The sequence below is a fragment of the Mixophyes fleayi genome, chromosome 9, assembly GCF_038048845.1.
Source record: "Mixophyes fleayi isolate aMixFle1 chromosome 9, aMixFle1.hap1, whole genome shotgun sequence".
Taxonomy (NCBI): Eukaryota; Metazoa; Chordata; class Amphibia; order Anura; family Limnodynastidae; genus Mixophyes; species Mixophyes fleayi.
In genome coordinates this window covers 117472427-117498932 of record NC_134410.1, presented here as the reverse complement: position 1 = coordinate 117498932, position 26506 = coordinate 117472427, and the positions used below count along the sequence as shown (strand labels likewise).

The following is a 26506-nucleotide window of genomic DNA, read 5'->3' as shown; positions in this document are numbered from 1 at the left end:
GTGTGTGTGTTGGAATGTTTTTATTGCATGAATGTTTTCTCATGTATGAATGCGCCTACTGGCATTAAATGCTCTTAAATCAATCTTATTGAATCTATAGCATGCCTCCTGATTAACTGTACCCCCCCTGTCACCGGTCTCTGAGCAGAAGGCACATTTTTGACCCTCTGATCCCTGCACTTCCCATATAACAGGTTCATTTGCACAACAATATGTGCAGGACACTACAAAATGACGAGCGCTGTGGGGTGCAATTTGCAAAAAAAAAAAAAAAAAAATGACCATTATGGAGTGTTCAGGACAGTTTGCAGAAAGTCAGGAGCAGCTCTGGAGAGAGCATAAAGGAGCTTAACTTGGGTGAATTTACAAGCGATCTACATCAATTTTGCATGAGACACTGTGCAATGTAAAAACTAAAATAGGACTGCAGAGCTGCATGACAGATATTCATTAAAGGGGCCCTGTATCCGTAGCTTTGTGTATAATTTATATTTAAAGGCTCGTGTTGCTAAAATTCTCAAGTACACGTTTGTTCTATTGGTTGTCTGATTACTGAAGATAATCACATCACTACTCTCACCCCCTTTGCTTTCAGATTGATTATCACTACATTGCGACTCAGGGGTATCCGATCGAGGGATGGGCAGTGGTGTATTACATCACTCACTTGTAAGTATGGAATTTACATTGTTGCTTCTTTTCTTTAAGACTTCTTATGTAGACCTCCAACCATACATGCTCTGTAGGACCTATTAGGACTCCCAGAACCCCATGATATTTCCAGTTATATATGTACTTGTTGAGCACAAGCTGTGGATGAGTCTGCTTCCTCTTTGCCTGTCCCCCTTTGTCATATTTTATTTCCTTTCTTGATTTTGTCATGCTCCTGCAATGTTGCATTTATATCCGTTTCCACTAGGCCAGTGTTGGCTAACCCGTGACACTCCAGGTGTTGTGAAACTACAAGTCCCAGCATGCTTTGCCAATATATAGCAGCTTATTGCTGGAGATTATTAATAATACACCTCACTGATGTCAGTAGACTGTATTACACTTCTTGAGCTCGGCCTGTTGGCCACCGGTGTGTTGTATAGTGTAGAAAGGGCTTGACGTACTCCTGTATGACTTGGTTTCCATGTTATCATGCTGTGGTGAGATGAGATTACACGGACATGCTGTACATCCTCTCTTTTCATGTCATGTTTGTGGCGTTGTTTTCACCACCAAGATCTGTGTTTTCTGCTCTCTCAGGCTGAAAGGAGCGCTGCTGTTTATTACCATCGCTCTGATTGGGACCGGCTGGGCTTTCGTGAAACACATTCTCTCCGACAAGGATAAGAAGATCTTCATGATCGTTATTCCCCTGCAGGTGAGGACAGCACCCCAGATGCCGTATTAGGCTGGGTATACACTACAGAAAACTTCTCCCGATGCAATATCGTTACCAATGACACAGTCCCGATTAGCATGCTGATTCCTGTGTACACACTATACACGTTTTATATGATTTACCGTCAGATCTGTGCTCTTCATCTGTCATAACCATCTGCTGAAAAGATGGTAACTCTGCACACTCCATAGAGATCTATGGACACTGCTGGTCCTGAGTGCAGACACACTGCAGGATTGTGACTCTGCACACTCCATAGAGATCTATGGACACTGCAGGATTGGGACGACATCGCTCCATCGTTGAACAAGATTTTTAGTCCATTTATAAAATCAAATGATACAATTTGCTTTGGAACGATAATTGTTCATCATTGGAGCGTACACACTAATGTGATATCAGATCTAACGGTCGTTATCGTGTGATTGACCTGATAATCAGCTGAAGAACTTGTAGTGTGTACCCAGCCTTAGTCTAGAGTCCATCTAGATAGAAGAGTTCTCTGCCTTTCCCTATAAACATTCAACACAGACAGATGCGCAGAGCAATATACACACACACACACACACACACACACACACACACACACACACACACACACACACACACACACACACACACACAGCAATACACGCTCACTGACACTCACACGGTGATACACACACAGCAATACACTCTCACTGACACACACACAGCAATACACTCTCACTGACACACAGCAATACACGCTCACTGACACTCACACGGTGATACACACACACAGCAATACACGCTCACTGACACTCACACGGTGGTACACACACACAGCAATACACTCTCACTGACACACACAGCAATACACGCTCACTGACACACACACACACACACACACACACACACACAGCAATACACTCTCACTGACACACACACACACAGCAATACACGCTCACTGACACACAGCAGTACACGCTCACTGACACTCACACGGTGGTACACACACACAGCAATACACTCTCACTGACACACACAGCAATACACGCTCACTGACACACACACACACAGCAATACACGCTCACTGACACACACACACAGCAATACACGCTCACTGACACACACACACACACACACAGCAATACACGCTCACTGACACACACACACAGCAATACACGCTCACTGACACACACACACAGCAATACGCGCTCACTGACACACACACACACACACACAGCAATGCACGCTCACTGACACACACACACACACAGCAATACACGCTCACTGACACACACACACACACAGCAATACACGCTCACTGACACACACACACACAGCAATACACGCTCACTGACACACACACACACACACACAGCAATACACGCTCACTGACACACACACACACAGCAATACACGCTCACTGACACACACACACACACAGCAATACACGCTCACTGACACACACACAGCAATACATGCTCACTGACACACACACAGCAATACATGCTCACTGACACACACACAGCAATACACGCTCACTGACACACACACACAGCAATACACGCTCACGGACACTCACACACAGCAATACACGCTCACGGACACTCACACACAGCAATACATGCTCACGGACACTCACACACAGCAATACATGCTCACGAACACTCACACACAGCAATACATGCTCACGGACACTCACACAGCAATACACGCTCACTGACACACTAGCACAGTAATACACACACACACACAGCAATTCACGCTCACTGACACTCGCACAGTTATACACTCACACAGTGATATACACACACACAGCAATACACGCTCACTGACACTTGCACAGTGATACACTCACACAGTGATATACACACACACACAGCAATACACGGTCAGTGATACACTCGCACAGCAATACACGCTCACTGACACACTCGCACAGTAATATACACACACAGCAATACACGCTCACTGACACACACACACACACACACACACACACAGCAATACACGCTCACTGACACACACAGCAATACACGCTCACTGACACACACAGCAATACACGCTCACTGACACACACAGCAATACACGCTCACTGACACACACAGCAATACACGCTCACTGACACACACAGCAATACACGCTCACTGACACACACAGCAATACACGCTCACTGACACACACAGCAATACACGCTCACTGACACACACACTCACACAGCAATACATGCTCACGGACACTCACACAGCAATACACGCTCACTGACACACTAGCACAGTAATACACACACACACACACAGCAATTCACGCTCACTGACACTCGCACAGTTATACACTCACACAGTGATATACACACACACAGCAATACACGCTCACTGACACTTGCACAGTGATACACTCACACAGTGATATACACACACACACAGCAATACATGGTCAGTGATACACTCGCACAGTGATACACTCGCACAGCAATACACGCTCACTGACACACTCGCACAGTAATATACACACACAGCAATACACGCTCACTGACACACTCGCACAGTGATGCACACTGCACACACAGCAATACACGCTCACTGACACACTCGCACAGTGATACACACACACACACAGCAATACACGCTCACTGACACACTCGCACAGTGATGCGCACACACACACAGCAATACACTGTGATACACTGTGTCAGTGACACGCACAGTGATACTCATACACTCATACAGTGATACACACACATAGCAATACATGCTCACGGACACTCACACAGTGATACACACACACACTGACACGCGCCCACACAGTGATACACACATAGCAATACACGCTCACTGACACAGTGATACACACACATAGCAATACACGCTCAGTGACACTCACACAGTGATACACACACACAGCAATACACGCTCACTGACACACTCGCACAGTGATGCACACACACACAGCAATTCACGCTCACTGACCCACTCGCACAGTGATGCACACACACACAGCAATACACTGTGATACACTGTGTCAGTGACACGCACAGTGATACTCACACAGTGATACACACACATAGCAATACATGCTCACGGACACTCACACAGTGATACACACACACACTGACACGCGCCCACACAGTGATACACACATAGCAATACACGCTCACTGACACAGTGATACACTCACACAGTGATACACACACAGCAATACACGCTCACTGACACACTCACACAGTGATACACACAGCAATACACGCTCACTGACACACTCACACAGTGATACACACAGCAATACACGCTCACTGACACACTCACACAGTGATACACACACAGCGATACACGCTCACTGACAGACACACACAGAATGATGTACACACAAACAGACAATGCAGCAAACATGATGTGAAATAATTGTTCAAATGAAGAAACAGGATATTAGGGCATCTACAAGTTCCTGTTTGTTTCCTGTTGTGGGACAAGGCTGGCTGCTTCCTTATATAAGTAGTTAAATGTTTAATTTGTCCCACAATTATTTCAGATCTTATTGTATTTGAATAGAGATTGATGTCACATATATCCTATTATCATGCAGTGGTTTCCCTGGCTCACAGCATACATGGCTCAGCACAGTGTTTACAGTGGATGGTAGGACTGCTGTCAGTCCGTATACTTTGTCTGTCTCTCCGATATAAAGGTATATTGTCTCGGAGCGGTGACCTTATGACTGGAGCTGAGAAGACTGTGTCCTCCCTGATCCCTCTACACCCATCTTACCCTAAAACACCTGATTGTCTCTAAAACTCCTGAACAGGGTCATAACTGGTCCGCTTTGGCCTCTGGGAGACCTCCCCATGTAGCGTTGACTTCATTACATGGAGGACTGGTCTACACTTGCAATATATACTGTGTTCCTGCACCACTCTATACCTCCCATACCACAGATCACATGACTACGTTAATTATCAACCCGGTATTTGCTTGCACTACTTAAAGATTTTACATGCCGTCTCTTAAAATTTAAGTCGGAGGCAATGTTCAGACTGGCACTGTCCTAAGCTCATCGCCCTGCTAACCAAGGTCAATAATGTACAGATTCATTTCCCCCTCCCTCTCCCTCTTCCATGAGCTGACACATCTACAATGCCACTGCAAGTCAGATTGCGGCATCTTGATGGGAGCCGGACACCCTTAAATTAATATATTGAGTGCCCTCCCTAATTTGTTCGGTTTTTGCTTCCATGGGTAACTTACTCACTCATTATTTTATTCTCAGAATGCATTTTATTTATCTCTATGGTTCTGATAGTAGTTGCTCTCAGACCATAAATTCTACTCTCCGTCTTTATAAAGTTACCTGGCATGGTCTATCTCCTGGCATGGTCTATCTCCTGGCATGGTCTATCTCCTGGCATGGTCTATCTCCTGGCATGGTCTATCTCCTGGCATGGTCTATCTCCTGGCATGGTCTATCTCCTGGCGACCGCCCACTACCTATCCAACACTCCTTTACCCAACCCATCTCTAATATTGCTCAGTTACTATTTTATTATCATTTTGAATACACATAAACTAGTGCCCGCCACTTGCTAACATGATCTTTGTTACTGCGTTCCTATCTGATACCTTCAATAAAGAGATTTAATTACAAAAGGTACATCTCCTATATTTCATTGTTGGTGTTCTTTTCCTTTTTGTTGACCGCAGAAGTATTGCTGCCTAGTTATATGGATATTTCTGTAGTGTGGAGATTAACGCTTTGTTCCTATCGCCAGGTATTGGCCAATGCCGCCTACATCATTATAGAATCCACAGAACAGGGCACGTCGGAGTACGGGCTGTGGAAGGAGATCCTGTTCCTGGTAGATCTGCTATGTTGTGGAGCAATCTTGTTACCGGTTATATGGTAAGTCACGGTAACAGTCATGGCGTGCTATACTCTATATAATATAGTTCTGTCTGAGTCTGTCATCAATTTAATCAGTTATACATTTCTATAAGCATAGCATGTGAGCTGAGGTATTCACCCAACCATTATATCCAAGAACACAGAGAACATTTTCGGTAATCTCAGTGTCATGTTTTACTTTGTTGTAGAGGAGAGTGAACTGTTCGGTCTTACCTCGAAAAATTATAACATCATTGTATGCTGCACCCGCATATTATGGTTTTTTTTGAGCGCTGAACAGCTGATCATTTTGCAAGGAACATTTTGCGGTGAATTACACACAAAAAAAAGTTATGCTTTTTTGCATTTTTTTAATGACGTATGTGTGTGCGCATAAGGCTTTAGTTTTTTTTCTTTGTTTTTTTGGCCATTCTAGTGTTTGTTACGAATTAAATTCTTAACATTTGGTTGTAATAGAATACATCACAGTTGTACACGTTACGTTATGTTAGTAAATAAGCCCAAATGGTTGCTGTTTGGTGCCTTTTCCCCAATGTGGTAGATTGTTGGTACAGTGGTTGGAAATTGTGCGTTTTACCTTCGCATAAAGCGTTTATATTCTCGCTGTCTAACCAGGTCCATCCGGCATCTACAGGAGGCATCCGCAACAGATGGAAAAGGTAAATCAAGGGTCAATTTAACCTACCAGACTTGTGATTATTGCTGTGATTGTCATATAGTTCCACTGTTCATTTCATTTTCTGTGTAGATGACTTCCTTATGAAAAAAATGAAGAGCGCAAGCTCCCAAAAGATGCGTCATTTAGGGATTATCACTGATTGGCTGCAGTAACCTACTAAAGTCTAATTGGTGTTCTCCATAATATAATTCTGCACTACCAAGTATAGGATAGGAGGGATTACTGCCCTGTAACCACACCTGGCTATAGGATTAATCCTCATTGCAGAGAGAACTGTACAAGACATATAGTTTTGTATTATGACTTTAATCACTTTTAAACCCCTTACCAGCAAGATCTGCCCCCTCTACGTTACTCTATGCACCTCCTGTAAGCGCCTTAAAGTGTTTGCAAGCCTGGGGTGAATACCAGCACTGCATGTTATGGGAAATTCATCATCGTCGGCTATTTATATAGCGCCACTAATTCCGCAGCGCTGTACAGAGATATTTGTCACTCATATCAGTCCCTGCCCCATTGGTGCTTACAGTCTAAATTTCCTATCACACACAGACTAGGGTCAATTTTGATAGCAGCCAATTAACCTACCAGTATGTTTATGGCGTGTGGGAGGAAACCGGAGCACCCGGAGGAAACCCACACAAACATGGGGAGAACATACAAACTCCACACAGATAAGGCCATGTCTGGAATCGAACTCATGACCCCAATGCTGCGAGGCAGAAGTGCTAACCACTAAGCCACCGTGCTGCCCCTTTTAAAACTTCAAAGTTAGGCGGTGTGTAGTGAATGTGGCCTATGATTAGACTGCTGTTTAGCCATCCGTTTCAAATTGTGCAGAATGGACCGCTCTCTTCTTATTCAAGCATGGGGAATCCAGACAACCAAAAACTAAAATAAGGAGAGTTTTTCTGAAGCGAAACGCCACTTTAAAATTCCCTCGCGGAGGTAAATAAAATTCATTAAAAATAAAATTAATTTCATTTATCCTACATAATTCTGTTGGCTTGTAATGAAATTGTGTTGCTAATGGCCAAAAAATGCTTCTCCACCAGGTGGCGCTAACAAGCACAATAAAGCATTGTGTGCAGTAAAGACCCTCTTCATGCGAGGGAAACGCATAGAATTGCTTATTTGTCTTCATGTGTTGAACTAAACTTTTCTGTTTGTATATAAAGTTTGGTATTGGGTATTCAGGGAGCCAGAGATTGCGTCGGCGCGGCAGGATTTGTGTCTGGGGAAATGCAAACACACCGGCACCTTTTGCCGGCAGTGTTTAGGTTTGGGTGCAAGTAGTGTAATTAATTGTGTCTACATGGGGAATCTCCTGTAAGTAATAGTAGTAGGAAAACTCTCAGTACGTTTAGCTCACACTTGCTTCTTGGTGTGCTTAATTAAAAACGTTAGCTGCACACATTGTGCTATACGTTATGTTTTATAATATGCTCTTTTAATGCTTGGGGCCTCATCTCCGTGAGCAAGAGGTACTCTGACCCTGAAAACATGTTTGGGTGCTAGGGCTGATTTTGTGAGTTTTCAAGAGACCCACTTTTTGCGGATGCAAATCCCCCCCACACTTCTCAGATACATCTTACACTCAAGACAATTATGCTAACGAACCTTCCACACATAATTCGTCAGCACGGTGGCTCAGTTTTTAGCACTTCTGCCTCACAGCTCTGGGGTCATGAGTTCAATTCCTGACCATGGAGTTTGTATGTATGTTCTCCCCGTGTTTGCGTGGGTTTCCTCCCACACTCCAAAAACATACTGATAGGTTAACTGGCTGCTATCAAAAATTGACCCAAGTCTCTCTCCCTCTCCCTGTGTGTGTTCTGGAATTTAGACTGTAAGCTCCAATGGGGCAGGGACTGATGTGAATGAGTTCTCTGTACAGCTATGGAATCAGTGGCGCTATATAAATAAATAGATGGTGATCTGTATTATTTGCTGATAACGTTACCTTCACTCTGCATATAAAGGTGGCTGACTGAGATGATACTGGCTTTAATTTGGCCCCGATATCTTGATAGGTCCCCAGTCTAGTCCTGTAAAGCACATTGCAATACTTTGGATAAAACGATCCAATCACACATCAATATTGGTTGGAGGGTTTTCTCTCGCCTACAAGTCCGCAGCTTAATTTCAAGGTTAGTACTTCCCCCTCCCCCTGCAGACATGTGTCTGACACTTAGCATCGCTCTCTCCACCCTCCCCCACCTCCTGCTGAGCACAAGCTGCCTATTTATTGGTGCCGATGACCCTGTTAATAGTGTGCTCTGCAGGTCACTTGTGCAAAGCTGAGGTTGGAAGTGCAGATGTTGGATTGTATGAAGAGGTCTCTCTGGGGGGTGGAGTGAGACTGACCACCTCTGTAGGGGTGATTGCTTGGTAATGATGTGCCTGCACCTTTTCTGATTGACACAAAGATACTAAAGAGTGAAGACCATCCAGCCTTGTAACCGACAACATTATAAACCTTTGCCTGATGTTAATTTCTTGTCCTATGGACTCTTTAGTGGATGCAATGTATACTTTACCCTCTGTCTGCTAATGGATGTTCTCTAAATGACAGGCTGGCCTGGCAGGGAAAGGGTAAACTCTGCAGGTACATTGCAGTCGTCAAGCTTAGTGCTTGATGTGATGCCGGGTGTTCTGATGTATTCCGGTCACGAACGGTCGCCTGTGTGTGTGTGTGTGTGGCACTGCAGCATGCTCAGAGACGCAACATCCAGAGTAATTATCCCTCACACACCTCCCCAAATCAGTCAGGTTTGCAGAAGGCTGGCAAAAACGGCAGCACCCGTCAATACCCTTGACTCTTAAATGGGTACCGTTTTAACTTCATTGTCATCAGTTTCATAGTGAATTTAATGTTTGGATAGATGGAGTGTTACACTTGTACATAGTACACTACAGCCCTAGCATGGTGTAAGCTCCTCATAAAACAGTGAAGTGCTTTTCAAGTACTTGGTAACTGTACACTGGTACAGAAGATAAGTGGAAATGTCTTTGTTCATTTATTATTTAGAATAAAATGGATACATTATAATTAAACACAGCATAGAGAATGAAAAGTAATATCATGCAGTTGATAGACATTACAAACAGGGAAATAATCAGAGACAAATTGTTACAATCTAACCCTCTCCCTGCTACAAAGTAATCTCATTTTCGTTCATCAACTAACACTTTAATCCCCTATTAATCCCCGACATATCTTCAGCTAAACATATATTGTTCTGCACAAAGGACCCTGTTTAAATTGGGAGTTGAAGGCAATACGGCGAGAGAGTGTTTCTTCAGGTGCCCAGTGTTGACTTGATATTGGTAGTGGGGTTATAAGAGGGACCAGTGAAGATGCTACTCTGTTTAGATTACGTAATCCCATTCGCAACTGATGATGCCAGCAGGTTAATTGGCTTTATCTTGTAACATATGGCCGCTGAATGAAGCCTTCGCTCTATGTTCAGAGTCCTTCCAGGCTTTCTTATTGCATTTTTATTTCTGAATATGGGTCTACTGCTCAAAAATGTTATATAGAAACGCTAGTGTGGCTTTCGATAACACTATGGGGCAGAGATAGGTAACCTGTGGAACTACAAGTACCATTATGCTAGCAAGGTCCGTGAGGATGTTCTGCAAGCCAGAGGCAGCCTGTGGCTCTTCAGCTGTAGTCAAAAGCTTGCCCTCCCATCCCTAGGGGCATTCTGGGACTTATAGTTCTACGGCAGCTGGAGAGCTGCAAGTTGATAAGTGTTTTTCTTTTATTGTACAGCTGCCTCCATAGCCAATGATACTGCATTGTCTTTAAAGTGCACAGAGAGAAGGGGTGATTGCAGGCAGGAAGTGGCTGGGCACATTGACCTCAAATGTCTCTTGTGTTCCCTGGTGTAGATCAGGCCTGGCCAACCTTTGGCTCTCGTGGTGTTGTGAAACTACAAGTCCCAGCACGCTCTGCTAGTTCAGAGCCATAGCCATAGTTTCTCAACACCTGGAGAAGCCACAGGTTGGCCAGGCCTGGTATAGATGTTTATCTGTTGGATTAATAGGAATGTGTATGTGATCTCTAAAGGAGCAGTCCATATGGTATGTTTATGTCATACAGGACTGGCAGCACTTTTATACGCCAAGTACCCTAAGCATCATGGTACGTCATAGCAGTGTTACCATACAATGTATTGTGTGAGACCAGATTACTTACTGCTCCGTACAGCAACATTCACTTCCATCCAAATTTATGTTTCTTACTGGCTAAATAAACTGCTCTCTGCTTTACCGGAAATAATAATACAGGTTATTCTTTACCTGTCTAGTTGCCATTAACTCAGATGCTAGGTCTTGTAAACCCCAGCTAACTGTGTTGATGATAAATGCGGATTGGCAGAGTCACCCGGAACGTAACACAGGAAAGCACTGTGGGCTGAACTCTTTAGTTCTCAATTCTGGAACTGGTAAATGTGCCGCTTTGGAGAACCCTTACATATTAAACCTTGTTTCTATGTTCTCCCCGTGTTTGCGTGGGTTTCCTCAGGGTGCTCCAGTTTCCTTCTACACTCAAAAAAAACATACTGGGAGGTTAATTGGCTGATATTGAATTGACCCTAGTGTGTGTTTCTGTGTGTGTGTTTCTGTGTGTGTGTTTCTGTGTGTGTGTTTCTGTGTGTGTGTTTCTGTGTGTGTGTTTCTGTGTGTGTGTTTCTGTGTGTGTGTTTCTGTGTGTGTGTGTGTCTCTGTGTGTGTGTGTCTGTGTGTTAGGGAATTTAGACTGTAAGCTCCAATGGGGCAGGGACTAATGTGAGTTCTCTGTACAGCGCTGCGGAATTAGTGGCGCTTTATAAATGGCTGCTGATGATTTGATAGGAAGGTTTTAATTTTTGGGGATTTATAGAACTTAGCAGAAGTCCAATACAGAGATTATTGGGTATTTTCGGGAGAACAAGTAGTAAGTGTGAGGGATGTAACACATATGGGGTAGAGTTACTAAAGCTTGTAAAAAGGAAAAGTGGAGGTGTTTCCTATAGCAACCAATCAGATTCTTGCTAACATCTATCTAGTACATTCTATAAAATAATAGCTAGAATCTGGTTGCTATGGGCAACATCTCCCCGTTTCCTTTTTTAGAAGCTTTAGTAAATCTACCCCTTAGTTGCATTCTGCTGTAAGATTGGGGAGTCGCTGTCCTGGCAGCCTTGTGCCTATCTGCAGTGCAGTCCTTCTGCTGGTGTTTATATCAGAGGGCGCTGACTGGCAGATCGAGGCTACGTAGCTCCTGCCGCCACTCTCACCTCCCTTCTCCTCCATTGCACTTGCGTCTCTCCATCACAGTGTGGTCTGTTTGTGCTCCGTTTGTAATTAATAATCTTGGTTTAGGTAGGAGATCTGCTTCCCCACATACCTCTCCCCCGGCCTGTCTATATAAGGGCCGGGGAGATGCTTCTGGCTGTTTCGCTGCCTGACGTGGTGACCCCTGGGAACACAAGCATGTTTACACATGTAAACAACCCTTCCATTACTTACATTAGCCCAAATCATTCAGTGCGTCTGCTGGGCTTTAATTGCCAACCTGTCATCTCCAAACCTCTCTGGAACAACATGATTCCACAGCGTATTCCAAGCTCTGTAAGGAAACCACTAGATGTACTGGACGTGATGTCCTATACGATCAGTCAAGAGAATGACGGGTTTGTGTAGATTATTTTCAAGTATTCTTCTAGAAATAATCCACTATTTTTTACTATAGTCATTTCCAGCACAGGGAAATATAAAATAAGCCACACATTTCAGAAAAGCACAAGCAGTGGAAACTTTTCGTCTGAACAGGAAGTGCTACAAATTCAGAAAACCTAAAACACAACTTGACTTGTACAAAAGAGCGTAGAATTAAGGAACGTATATATGTCCTGCTGGCCACAGCTGAACGGATTCTGACTCTGCATTGCTTTGGTTTTGGGGACCCTCTCGTGCCAATTTTGGAAGGACTCTGCAGCCAAACACTGTTTTGTTTTGTTTTTTTATCTTAAACCTTAGAGAAGTATTTTAGAAGCACTAAAAACATTTACAAATACAAAGCAATGTTATATAAAAGGTTTAGTGGTCCTTCTTCTGACCACTGTCTGTTAAAGCTTAACGGGTAGACCTGTCTAGAAAGGCCATCTCTTCTTGCCTACTTTAAGGTTAGATAAGACAAAACAAAAAAAAATATTTAATATTGTGGATGAATGGCCAAGAATGAATGTGTAGGATGTCGTCATTGAAATAGAGAATTTTATTTTATTTATTTTTTATGCCTTTTCATTTTGGTCTTTATATATTTCATAGACGTCATGGATTTTTGGCAGCAAAGGGGTTAACGTTGGCTGCCTACATTTAGGAATGTACAATGCATACCGAAACATGAGAATACAGGAAATTAAAGTGCGTCTCCGATATTATAAACACAGAGGAAGGGGATTCCGGCTAAGGATATTATCGGATGTGCAGATCTGGCTTTTGTACTTATTATAAATGAATGGGACTTCCCACTCTTAGGGGTATATTTACAGAACTGCGGGTTTGAAAAAGTGGATATGTTGCCTATAACAACCAATCAGATTCTAGCTGTCATTTTGTACAATGTACTAAATAAATAACGAGAATCTGATTGGTTGTTATAGGCAACATCTCCGATTTTTCAAGCCCGCAGTTTAGTAAATATACCCTTTTAGTTTTGCAGCAAAATGTTCCATTTCCTCTGAGAGTATCAGTTTTACAGCAATTGACAGGGGCTTGTTAATGACTCAATTTGAATTTAGTGATTGAAACTATTTGTAGCCTTTCCCAAGAATGATTTCTTCCTTCCTCTCGCCCGCTAACAACCATTGTCAGGTTCCTTGCTGCCCGCTCTGCTGGCAGTAATTAATGACACTTGCAGGAGGGGACATAATTGGTGCTTTGTCTGTATGCTGAATTTAGTCACGAGAGAGAGAGCTTTTTTTAATTTTTTTTGCCTGATAAACGTAAACCACTCTAGTACTAGTACGGTCTATATATCCTAAGAGAATCGTTTGAAAATTCCGATATTGGTACCCGGACACAGCGAGGTTGGCGCAAATTTATTGCTGATATTTCCTGTCTAGGCTTTAGAGGCTGCAGACATGTCCCACGTCAGGAAATAGAAATTATGCTATAATCCACTCTACTTTCTGTTGTTCCCCTTACTGTATAATGCTTTCAGCTTTTTTTTATAAATTGAAAAGTTCCCTTAAGGCCTCCAAAATACAGGGGTGTGAATTTTCTGATTTTTTTTATAAAGTTTCCTGTAAAAATGCCATCCATAACAATAATGATCATCTGTATTGCTGCTTCTGCCCTTGTATTGTGTTTTATAGAATGAATCACGTGCAGTACTCCCCCCTCTCCCCCCTCTCCCCAGTATGTTTTATATTTCTTTTCCTTTGGAGCGCCAAAAAATGTATCAATGCATCTTGTATCTTCTTTTTTGTAGTAGAAATACGCACAGGAAGATTGTACTAATAATCCAGAACTATTATGGAGGAAAAAAAAATTCTCAGTTGCTTAAAACATGTGGAACGTAGATTAGGTATAATTTTCAATGAGCAGATGCTCTTTAATACCCTCTTCAATCCAAGTGCCCTGTAGAGCCCCTATTTTTTTCCATGGTAATTTCAGTACTTGCCATCTCAAGTCCCTTCCTCATTTTTCCATTGTTACCTCTGTTCTCCTTGTCCTCATCAGCCCCTCACTCCCAATACCCTGAGTACCACCATTGATTCTCTCTCCCTCCATTCCCTTTACAGTTCTCTAGATTACAGCCATTCTTTGCATTAATCCTTTAATAAAACACATGTTTAATAAACAGAGAAGCGATGACCTCAAGTCAGTAATTTATTAACAGCAAACATAGTATATGGTTTCCTTAACCAATATTAAGCTTTTTTTTGACCCTTCTGTTGCAGAGTCTAGGATAGTGGTCCGATTACGGGTTAAAGACCACGTCTAGTTTTAGGAAGTCGCGCGGTAAATCTTGTCACTTGCTGTTAATCATATGTTAGTCTTCCATCACAAGAACGTCAGCATGAGACGATGACCACATGGCCTATAGAGTCCAGGAAACTCGCAGATCTCCCTCAATGTTTTCCTAAAGAAATAGTTGGCCACATTCACACTGAAATGTTCTATTATGGCTAAGACTAGCACACCAAGCATCATGACAAGTGTGTATCTCCTCGGATTACCGAAATACAATAGAGATCATCTTCAGTCCACGGGGACACCCTTTTTTTTTTGTTGTTGTTTGTCCAAAGGACACGTTGCTCATGAACAGACGAGTTACATAGTTCAATACTTTGACTTGTTCATATGATCAGATTGTAGAGGATCTGTCTGACCTCTGTGTAGTGGTAAGAGAAGCAACCACTGGAAAAGTCAAGTGACGGATGTCCTGTCTTGTTTTCTAGACCAGGGATGCTTATATAGTACTCCTTTCCTTAAATGGGTATTGCTCCTTCAGTGTTTACCAAACATATGTGCATTATCCTTTTTTTATTACCTTGTCTGCTTTCCATCAATGTCTCTAATATCAGATCTGGTGTTTTGTAGGCCTTCAGGTACATTTCGGCTCTGCTCCTTATTGGAGAGAGTATAAGAAACATTCTAATTATTTGTACACACAAAGATTGCAAGACGAGGTGATACATTGTCTGACATTTCCCTCTTCATCTTTGTGACCTTTTTGTTTTGTTTTTTTCTCATCAGCTGCTATCAACTTGGCCAAGCTGAAGCTGTTCAGACACTTCTATGTGATGGTGAGTCAGGATGTGAAGGACACGGTGGGAGAAGGACAATGAGATCTCTGCAGATCTCTTCAGCAGGGCAGATGGTCTAGTTATGCAGCAGTAGAAGTACTTGCTGAATTTTAAAGTGGTTCAGTATTTCTTTATTAATACAAGTCTACAGGCGAGTCCAGTGCATATTGCGCTCTGGTAATACAATCCTGCTTTAATATGGACTTAATGGGGCGTATTCAATTGTTTGCCGTGACCGCCGAAAAACGAGCGCGTTAAAACTATTACCATTTATATGGTAATTACTCGCTCAATTTCAGCTCGCAGCTCCCTGAGCAGCGAGCTGAAATTGAGCGAGTAAATTACCGTATGAACGGTAATTACGCGCAATATTACCGTATACACGGTAATAGTTTTCGAGCGCTCGTTTTTCGGCGGTCACGGCAAACAATTGAATACGCCCCTTTATGTTATTTCTTGCTTTATATTCGGATTGTGCTTGGGTACTGTGGTTCTTAGTTGTGTTCCTACTTGATAGCGTTTATACTTTGCTAAATGTATCTATCTTGCTGTCTTTCACTCCTCTGCCGGCATGTTAGGATGGAAGGGCTTATTTATATAAACAGGCAGCCAGTGACTGACAGATTTGCAGACATGCTTTGCAGGAATACACTATGTAGACTGGTAGATTCATATGTGGGAGCGGGGCCAGTGATGGGGGAGAGGAGATGAGAGGGCAGGGAGGGGGGTGTTGGACCAACAGCTTTACACACTAGGGGTGAAAATTACATGGACAACGTGGGACCCTCCATACCTGTCCTCCTGCGGTTCACACAGTTTTACATGTAAGCCATTTGTAAACTTAGAGGTAAGAGATGCCTTTAGATACAATCTTATACAGAGTGTATCTAACCAATACTAAATGACTGATTATTAAATGACCCTTAAGGTTTGTTGACTAGTGTCAGAGCACCTTCTTTTTGTCATTCTTCATCTCCTCCTTGTGGTATAATTTGAAAGTGAGTGGGTCAATAACAGTCTGTAGCCAATCGGACCCATGAAGTTTTCACTGAAACAGAGTATTTCAGGCAGATTAGTACAGTCTGTGAAAGGTATTGTCCTGACCATTCTTGTCATGGTGTTAGTGACGACAGGGCTGCTTGTGAAAGGGGTAGAGTCATGATGTGAGGAGCTGAATGGAGGCAGTGGGAAGCCACAGACTGAGAGTTATATAGTGGAAGGAGCAGGGTCCCCAGCAGCACAGAGTATATCAGGAGATGAGTGATGTGTTAGTGAGGACTGCATGTGACAGGGGCAGTGACATGATGTGAGGAGGGGAATGGAGGCAGCAGGAAGCCACATACTGAGTTGTATAGTGGAAGGAGCAGGGTCTCCGCCAGAACAGCGATGTGAAGCTCCTGTCACACTGATGCTGGAAGATTGTGGTGTCACAACTCTATACGTAACAAAAGTTTATGCTTCCAACTTGTTGCATTGTAATTTTACTGGAGTCTGTTTCCTTTACATTATTACAAGTATTTACTACAGCATCACGCATTGCCCTAGCTATTGTGATACATGGCAGAGAGCTTACATGACCTTTCTTCAAATTGTTTCACTGCAGCATCCCTCATTCAGGAGATTACCTTTGTCACACAGTGGTAGCACAGCTATAAAGCATCTACCATTCTCTAAATAAATTTATTTTCATAGTATATAGTTCAGTTTAAGAGATCGCAGCCTTTCTGCGAACATTTAGCAGTTGATGCAATGTGTCAGCTTAGCCCTAGTCAGGCATTTTCTTCTTACAAGCCCTTGAACCCGGTCTCCTCTTACTCGGTGTGTACACCCACCTATACTGAGGTTATTACTGCCCCTGCTACATGAGAATGAAAGGCTAGATGGATAGTTGGCTCCTGCAGTAATTGCATTATAGTAATCTATCGCCGAGATGGCTGTGGGCACTGGAGAGGCAGACGTAATAACTTGCAGCTCACATAGCAATCTATTAAGTGGGTGTCATAAATTGCTCTCAGCGAGATTAATCCCAGATCAGCAGCCTGACATGTGCTTCAGAGAATCGGCAGCCACGGTCCGGGAGCTGTGTGGGGAGGGATCTGTGGCTCTAACATTAGATAGCATTGTCCAATCTCACTTGTCCCACTTTTTTTTATGCCACAGATTATCTGCTTCATTTACTTTACCCGGATCATTTCAATCCTCGTCAAAGTTGCCGTCCCATTCAAATGGAAATGGATGTACCAGGTAAGCGACCTGCGCGCTGATTGGATGGGTGCCCTAATCTTTCCCCTCTGGATATATTGTCATTTGAAAACCATGAAAGCCATTTTCATGACTGACTATAAAGCACAAATATCAGACAGCAGGGTCTAGATTTTATAAAACATTAATGTGGAATGAATTGTATCCATATAGAGTGGAACCATCATGTTTGTAAGTGTGTTCTATCTATATTTACTACTAATTGTGCTGTCCACTCCACCGATGGGACCTCAACAAAATGGGACCTCAACAAGAAAGCCGCCATTGTCGTGGGCTGCCATCACGGCTAACTGAATGTACCTATATGTCTAAATTTAATAAAGTGGCTTCACCCACTTGCAGGATCTCAGTCCTTTGTAATATTTAGGTTTTTTTTGCTTTTACCATAATACAGACCAGTTTAACAATCACCTAGACCGGGGACGGGCAGTCTGATACACTTCAGGGGCCGCATGGACTGCGGCCATCTGTCCTTTCAAAGAGCCGTACTTTATATGGAATTTCAGTAATAAGATAAAACAATGCATTTTATTCAAGGAAAGGCACCCATGTGTGATAACACACCAGCAGGCATTATAAATGAGCATACAAGCTATAGCAAACAAATGAGACACAGCAGGAAAGAGCCGGGGGCCACAAGTCAAGACTCGGAGGGCTGTACGTGCCTGTCGCTGGTGCCTGTTGGCCCGTCGCTGGTGTGGACCATTTGTTCACAATTCAAAAATGACTTTGGTGAAGTGACAAAGCAGGACCGTTAACCTTAGTCAAAGGATGACCTGTCCTAAAATATAAGTCACCTTGTGTTAAAGGGCTACGGAAAACACTCCGAATCTACTAATCTTTTCCATATATATCTAACAGTTTCTATGTTTCATTATCATCAGCCATTGTCTGCTTTAAATAGCCTGTGTACATTAATGGTGTTATAACAGGAAGTCTGCACAGAGTAAGAAAAATGTCAAATATTTTCAGTTCTGATAAGATCATGATTCATCATTTATATTGGGCATTATTTTTTTTGAAGTGCAGTAGACCTTTTTAATTATTAACCTATTTCAATGTTTCTTGTAGCTCCTGGATGAACTGGCCACCTTCGTCTTCTTTGTCTTAACTGGGTACAAGTTCCGACCAGCATCAGACAACCCGTACCTCCAGCTGCCTCATGACGATGACATGGATGACCTGGAAATGGAGGCAGTGTAAGTAGAAATAAGTAGAAATCAGTTGTGCTTCAGATCTGGGCCTGATTCATTAAGGAAAGGAAAGCAAAAAAGAGTACATCTTCTCCGGGACAAACCATGTTACAATACCATAGTCAAATCGAGGGGGGTTTCCTAGTGCCTGGAAACTCCCCTCCAAGCCTGGGGCACTGTATAATTGAGGTGGCTGGACCCTGCCTCCGCTTCACACGGCTCTGCTTGAAAAGTAGTACACGCAGCATTGCCCATGTATAGGTAGGGTAGGAAGAGTTGGAGAGCAGCCAAGCACTGTCTAAAATTATAGCCACGCCCCCATGCATGCTGGTCACGCCCACTGGCAGCGTGGTGTGGATACCCCCCTCTGCAAATCCTGTGTTTGACCCTGAATACCAGGGGTGCAAATGAGTTTGTTTATTTTGCACAGAAGTTAAATACTGGCTGTTTGTTTTTTTTTGTGTAGCGCACAAATACTTCATAGCTTTATTTTTACACTGAAATTTAAAGTGGATCCAGGACATGTTCTACCCCAATTATAAATCTGTTCCCACATGCCTGTAAAATACAAGTATATTTATTCCAGTATGCTAACAAAGAAAACCATGTGTGTCTTGGAAAAAATATATAGTTAAAATTTACTCTGCTGAGCCAAGAAATAAAATAATTTTTTTTGCTCTCACCCTTAATCTCCTGCTCATCCTCAAACAGAATGGTCACAGCAGCACAGAGTATTCCAGGAGGTTACTGCGCTGATTTGGTAGCGAAGGGGAGCGGTGCAAGTGACAGTAAGAGGGTCATGATGTGTGGAAGGAGTAGGGTCACCTAGTAGCTCGGAGCAGTGATGTGAATCTCAGATGAAGAATTATTTAGTATTATGGGGTCAGAACGCTCTTTTATATGATACAAGGTTAATCCCATACCCTAATACAATACAGATTGTATTACATCGTTGTTAACACTCATTTTCTTCTCTGACTTTTTTCTCTTTTGGAACGCAGCTGGATAAAGGGATTGTGTTTCTCGCAGCTTGTAATGCACTTAAAGAACGTTGGTTTATATATTTCAAAAACAAAAGTGCCAGTTTAGTCGGTTGGCAAAATAGCCTAATCCACCCTTAGCTGGGAGCCTGTAAATGTCATTTTCAGGGTTCATACCTTCTGTTTAAGGACACAATCCGATGAGGGAACGTCTTTTTCCACCCCACCCCTCCAGTTTGTGTGTCTGCTTTGTGTCCAACTGGTCAGATGTCCTAGTTTAGTCAGCCCAGTCATGTTTCTCCCAACATCAAAGCTTCATGTGTGCCTGGTTTCTGTAGTCCCTTGTTCCTGTGCAATGGGCTGTTGTATATATACAATGGCTGCAGCCAGTTCTCCTCCCAGTCTCTAGTCCTCTCCCTGGTGTCGCTCTCGTCTTCCAGAGAGCGCAGTGTGCGTCCTGTTCACGTGCTGAGCACAGCTCCTGACTCCAGGTTCCCAGTGTTGTCTGATTACTTTACATTCTAGTATCAGTCTAATAGTCCGTTATGCTTATAACCCGCGGAGAAGCTCAGCACGACCAACCCAACACAACTACACAATGACTTGGTGATAAACGTGATCAACTTACACTGCAGTTATAAAATAATATTCAGCCTTTAACATGAATCTGGACCACTACTGACCATGTTAGGCCCTAGGCAGAGGGCAAGTCTGCCTTGCAGCTAATTAGGAACCTGATCTATGCGCCTCACGGGAAACTTGCAATAACACGTATGTCAGTTCCGTTACATATTGTGTTGGCTGTTCTGAGGAGTGTGGTCTAAGTGTCCTTCACTTTTTCTGTTGGGCCCCAATTACAAGTCATTATTCCAAGATTTGAAGTTGGGATAATTTAGGCCCCACATCCCCATTTACATAGACCATGTCTGGTATCCAAGCTACCCCCCTCCTAATGACTATGTAAGCCTAGCACTTTGGTAGCATTGGTTGGCTGAAAATACAAATGTGACGTTGCTAAAGTATCTAGTGAGCTGACAGCTGTATGCACATGTACACGTAGCCCACAAAATTGTGTCTGCAGTTTGTCTTTAAGTTTTTCTGGGGATTGTATAGACTCCTGATTTTACGGTGTGTTTGAGCAATATATGAAGTATAACTGTACCCCGGTAGTGGTGACTGGTCTCCTATAATACAATTTTTTTTAAACCTTTTTTCATTTTTAAAAAAAGTGTGATGGGGTCTTTCTCCCCCCCCCCCGGCACCCCCTCTCTGGATTATTATTATTATTAATTTTTATTTATAGGGCGCCACTAGGTATCCGTAGCGCCGTACAGGGACAAACAAAGTTACAATACAAAGGTGAGACAGCACGATACAGTAAACAAAACGCACAGTAACTCCGAGATCTCAAAGCACAGCTAGAGGGGAGGGGAGAGGGGAAGGTCCCGCCTACAGCAGAGCCCAAGAGGGCACAGAAGGCAGGGAAACCCCCAGAGTGGAGAGGAGGGAGCAAGAGGGAACGGGGAGGAGGAGGGCAAGGTAGCTGGAGAGCAGAGTTAAAAGTGGTGAGGACAGGAGGAGAGATGACCCTGCTCAAAGGAGCGTACAATCTAAGGGATTGTACGCTGGATGATGCAACCTAGATATTTGTTGTTCACAGTGTGTTATTACGCTGGATTTGCGCACCGATGTGACATTTGGAAGTCCCGACTAGTTGGTTACTGATGTGGTACTGGACTGTGAACCACCTTTTTTTTTTTAAATATGAATACATGGGGAAAAATGTCAGAGCTTATGTTGTTGGTGCAATAGAAATGTGAGGTATTACTGTCATTGGACAGAAGATAACGGCTCATATGCACATGTCTGGACTCCTTATTCTATTACAAGTCCTAAACATTTATATGGTACGTTTACTTGTTCTGCATATATTCCGAGGCTGATGTGAAACCTATTGAGTGTGTGTTTTTGTTTGTCTTAATTAACCAGCCACCAATAAACCTTTATCGTCAGACTGGAAAGCAGCTAAGACATCATTCACGATAGTTACACACAAAATATTTACCATCACAATATTTACACACAAAATCCCCTAATTCAATACCTGCTTGCTCCATCCGCCACACAGAGCGGCCGGCCATGGGATCACGTGATTCAGGTTATTGTATAATAATTCAACGCGGTCACACAGATAACGGAATGGTGCTGTCTTCTCACCAGTCTGGTCAGTTAGCCGTAGATGAATCTACTCCCTGGGTGATCACATCACGCTGGTCTGGTAACGTGATCTGCCGCGTCTTCCCAAAGGCAGTGTGCGGCACCCTTGGGACCAGATTCATTTAGCCAATCCTGGAAAATACGGTGTTGTCTGCCATAGACGCAGAGAGACCTTCAGTCTCCGGAGATCTGTTAGAGGTTAATGCAGAACTCTAGTATTGGGGTATACTTGGGAAACACTCCTCTATCTAGGGCACTGCATTTCCACCTTGATTAATGACAACTGTTTTATCCCTGTTTCAGAGTGACAACCACCGGAGCCACAGAGGGTGTAAAGAAAATGAAAAAGGTGATCAATGGGTCCTCAGAGTGGCAGAACTCGGCGTGAATGGACAAAACTGACCAGTTGGCTTTTTAATTTATTATTTCTTCCTATATTACATGCAAAATTAAGCGGGTCAGTGTAACACTCCACCTTCATTCTACCTGTCACATGCAACCCCCTGCCCACCCCTTAGAGACATGAAACAGGCCCATCCACCAGCACTGGTCAATGTCATGTCCGAGGGCCACCCACAAGGTGGTCTTACATCCATCCTGCGACCCATCACCCACTTCTGGTGGACGTCTGTGTACCCCTGGACATTTGGAGTTACACACACACAAAAAAAAGAACTTTTAAAATTCCTTGTTTTTGAAAGAGGGACTAAAATAATCCAGAAGTTGTGTTTTTGGTAAATAATATCCGAGTCAGGTTTGTACCTCTTTTTATAACACACAGGCCAGCAAGTGTGTGGCATAAATTATTTTACTTGAGTCTGTGGTGATTGTGCAGTTGTGAAAATGTAGCACTCCACTGAAAAATGCTGTTTAACGGAGCCTCCTGCACCATTTTTTTTTGTGGATTTTTTTTTTTGTTCTTCCTTTGATAACACATTTAAGTCCGTTGCCTAACTTGGCGCCCTTTACGAGCATTTAAAAATAAAAAAAAAAGTGTAAATATTTTTATTTTGTAGGAAAAGATACTATGGGGTTTCTAGAACATGTTAGGGATGCTATATATATTGGAAATGGAATAGAATAACATGTATAGTGCTTATAATACCATGCTTACTCTTTCAGCGCTCAGTGGCCGATGGTACATGATCTGGTTCATGCCGAAGCGGAGATGGGGGTCCTCCGTTTGTCCGTATGAACCACTTGCAGTCTACTTCCTGATCTCCTTAGTTATAAGGACTCAAATGACAGTCCTAACTGAAATGTACTATGAACAGAGTCCAAGGATTACATATCTGCTGTAGCATAGTAACCGTGACTATTGTGTTTGGCTGACTGTGTGCGCCCCGCCACCTAATTAAAAGGGAGAGCAAGTTGGGATGTTCTCCAGCCTCACCTTACCTAGCCAGCTGCCAGATGTTCGTATATCACACTTCTCACTGTGCGCTTTGTGGCTCTCTGGCAGTAGTTACTTTGTGTGTTTATTACTATTTAATTTCTCATTTAATCATGATAACAATTGGTAAATCAGGAAATATATATAGTTTTGTTTTTTTTGTTTATAATTCAGTTTACAGTTTTGCCCCATGGTGTGGTGATGGCTATACCAATTTCTGTCCCAATGCTTAAGAAAGGTACATTAATATTCATTAGTTAGTTCCATGGCTTGAGGCATGTGAGTCCATGCTGTAAATGTTTCACCCTTTCATTGTTGATGTAAAGCAGCCGGCCACACTGAAATGGTTTACTTAACATGCAAAGTCATGGGCAGGAGTCAGACCTAACTTCCCCCACCCCCCAGATTTCATCCAGCAGTAGCCTTCTCGATTGCCCTGCTGTTAAAAAAAGAAATCAATTATTTCCTAATGAACTCAGCCAGGATAGATAAGTCATATCTCAGCTGCTGCAGAACCTTCTAAGAAGAAAGACAGTCTGTCATCCAGTCCCGTCAGGCAATAGCAAGATGGTGTCTGGCGCCTTTCCTGCTCAGCATCGGTTACTGCGATCAGTGGACCAAGTCATTAAAGTCATTGTGGACCTGGGGTTGGTGGGAGGTAAAACACATTAATCACAAGTGGATTTTCCAGCATATTGTTTTTTCCATTGCAATCGTAGCACAGTTTTGTGATTAATCTCAAAACTCTCCGGCGATGTTGGTCGGCGCTGGAAGGGTTAAGGCCGCTGAAGTTCTGAGTAGGTTTTAATCGACTGTTTCTTTTGTGAATAAAAAAAAAAATTGTTGCTTTATTAACCAGTGCTCCCTGTTGTAAATATATCTGTGGACCCAGGGTCAGATTTCAACCATTGCAGACATCCTGGAAGAGAACAGGTTGGATGAGGGTTATTGTTGTTTTTGTTTTGTTTTTTTATCTTCTATGCAAGTGAAATAAAATAAGAACTAATGAAAAGCTCTTATGTTCCGGTTGAGTAGAAAAGAAAATCTTTCATGTTTGATCTGAAATTGTTAATAGAATGTTATAGAAATTCTAGAGCCAGGAGAAATCGGGACTGTCCTGTGAATATGGGGACTAATGGGAGGGTATCGTATTGCATGTAATGTTATGATAAGTTCCCATAAGGAATTTGTAACAAAATATCTTTTGTAATATATTATTCCTTATTTTTGTATCTGTGACTGAGCAGCTGTGTTACCTGTGCATGCCAGCATAAATCCATGATGATTTGTATTTACTAGTGGAATACACGTGTTTATACAGATGGGATGTGATAGAGGTTGGGACCGTGGACCTATGCGATGATCACACAGCAAAAACCGCCCAAGGGCGGCATAAAATGTAAAACCTTACCAACTTGTCCTTTGTTGTCCTAATTATTTTTATATATCCTTCTGGCTGCTGTTTTGGTAAGAGGAAGGTCAGGAGTGCAAGTACTGAACAGATCCACCTGTACCGAGCACTGTCACATGCTGTCAGTCTGTTCTATTTGGTATATAGTAGAACAAGTGCACTTTATACAGCTGATGATTAGGTCAGAATTGGGGTTGGTCCTGCTGTACACCTTGATTTACTTAGTGTGGCGATCCATCACCCACCTTCTGCTCCACTCACATAACCACCTTCAACGCTCCTGTCTTCCACTTCACGCTCAACCTGACCCCCCATCCAATTGCATCCCTTCTCTTGCCCTCCCTCTCTCCCCATCTTGAACCTGTCCCTTCCCTTCCATTTTCAAACATGCGCTTATCTCTGTTAATCTCAAGAAACCATCTCTTGAACCTACTTCTCTCCCTTCTCTACTGCTTGAGTGGCCTGTATACAGCTTTCCCACCATCTCTCCACTCTCTCTCTCTCTCTTCTCTAGTTTCTGTAATCTGACTACTGCCCTCTACGCTTCACCAAGACTGTCCTCATTAAACTGACCAGTGATTCTCTCATGGCTAAGTTGAAGCGTCAAATCCTCCATACTTGTCCTCCTTGACCACTTTTGGTGAAGTTCTCTTCGACACCCTTCACTCCCTTGGCCTTCACAGCACTCTTTCGTCTGGTTCTCCTGCCATTCTGAACTCTCCTTCATTGTCTCTACTACTAACGCATCCTCTTCTCCACTCCTTCTATCTCTTGGGGTTCTTGAAGGCTCTATTGTTGGCTCTCTTCTTTCTGTTAACGCATACACTACCACCTTTATGTTGACGACACACCTTCTGCCTCTCCTCCCCTGACCACTGTCCTCTTTTATCCCATGTGTCCAACTGCCTCTGTCTGGATGTCCCAACGCTACTTAAAGCACAATATGGCCAAAATCAAGCTGCTCATAGTCTTCCCCAACTTACTCCAGTATCCTTTATAATTAACAATCACTGTCTCATGTTCTCCTACTATCTGGCCTTTCGTTCACCCATCCTTTTCCCCTACAATCTGTCCTAAATGCCAGAATAAGATCGTTCTCTTTCGCCATTCTGCAACTCCCTGCACTGGCTGCTTCTTCTTTCCAGAATTCAGTACAAGCTTCTCACCCTCTCCTTCAAAATCCTCACCAACTTCTCTTCGTATATCTGACCTCATGACCAGATATATTCCCTCTGCACTCTGCCTCTGACCTATGCCTCTCCCTCTCCTCTTACCTGGTAACCACCTCTCGCTCCCCAGATTTCCCCTGTG

General features: G+C 43.1%; 1 protein-coding gene across 3 annotated transcripts in view; it reads left to right on the top strand.

Annotated features, from left to right (window-relative positions):
* GPR107 (G protein-coupled receptor 107) overlaps positions 1-25194 on the top strand; it is a 43804-nt gene extending 18610 nt beyond the window's left edge. For 2 of the 3 annotated variants that reach the window (XM_075185195.1, XM_075185192.1), the window contains exons 11-18: positions 596-669; positions 1252-1369; positions 6120-6250; positions 6869-6912; positions 15690-15739; positions 17900-17983; positions 19073-19200; positions 22695-25194. In XM_075185195.1, the coding sequence (XP_075041296.1) occupies positions 596-669; positions 1252-1369; positions 6120-6250; positions 6869-6912; positions 15690-15739; positions 17900-17983; positions 19073-19200; positions 22695-22779 (714 nt within the window). In that variant the 3' untranslated portion in view covers positions 22780-25194. The remainder of the gene's footprint in view (positions 1-595; positions 670-1251; positions 1370-6119; positions 6251-6868; positions 6913-15689; positions 15740-17899; positions 17984-19072; positions 19201-22694) is intronic. The other variant, XM_075185194.1, reaches the window with a different exon arrangement.
* The last annotated feature ends 1312 nt before the right edge of the window (positions 25195-26506 follow it).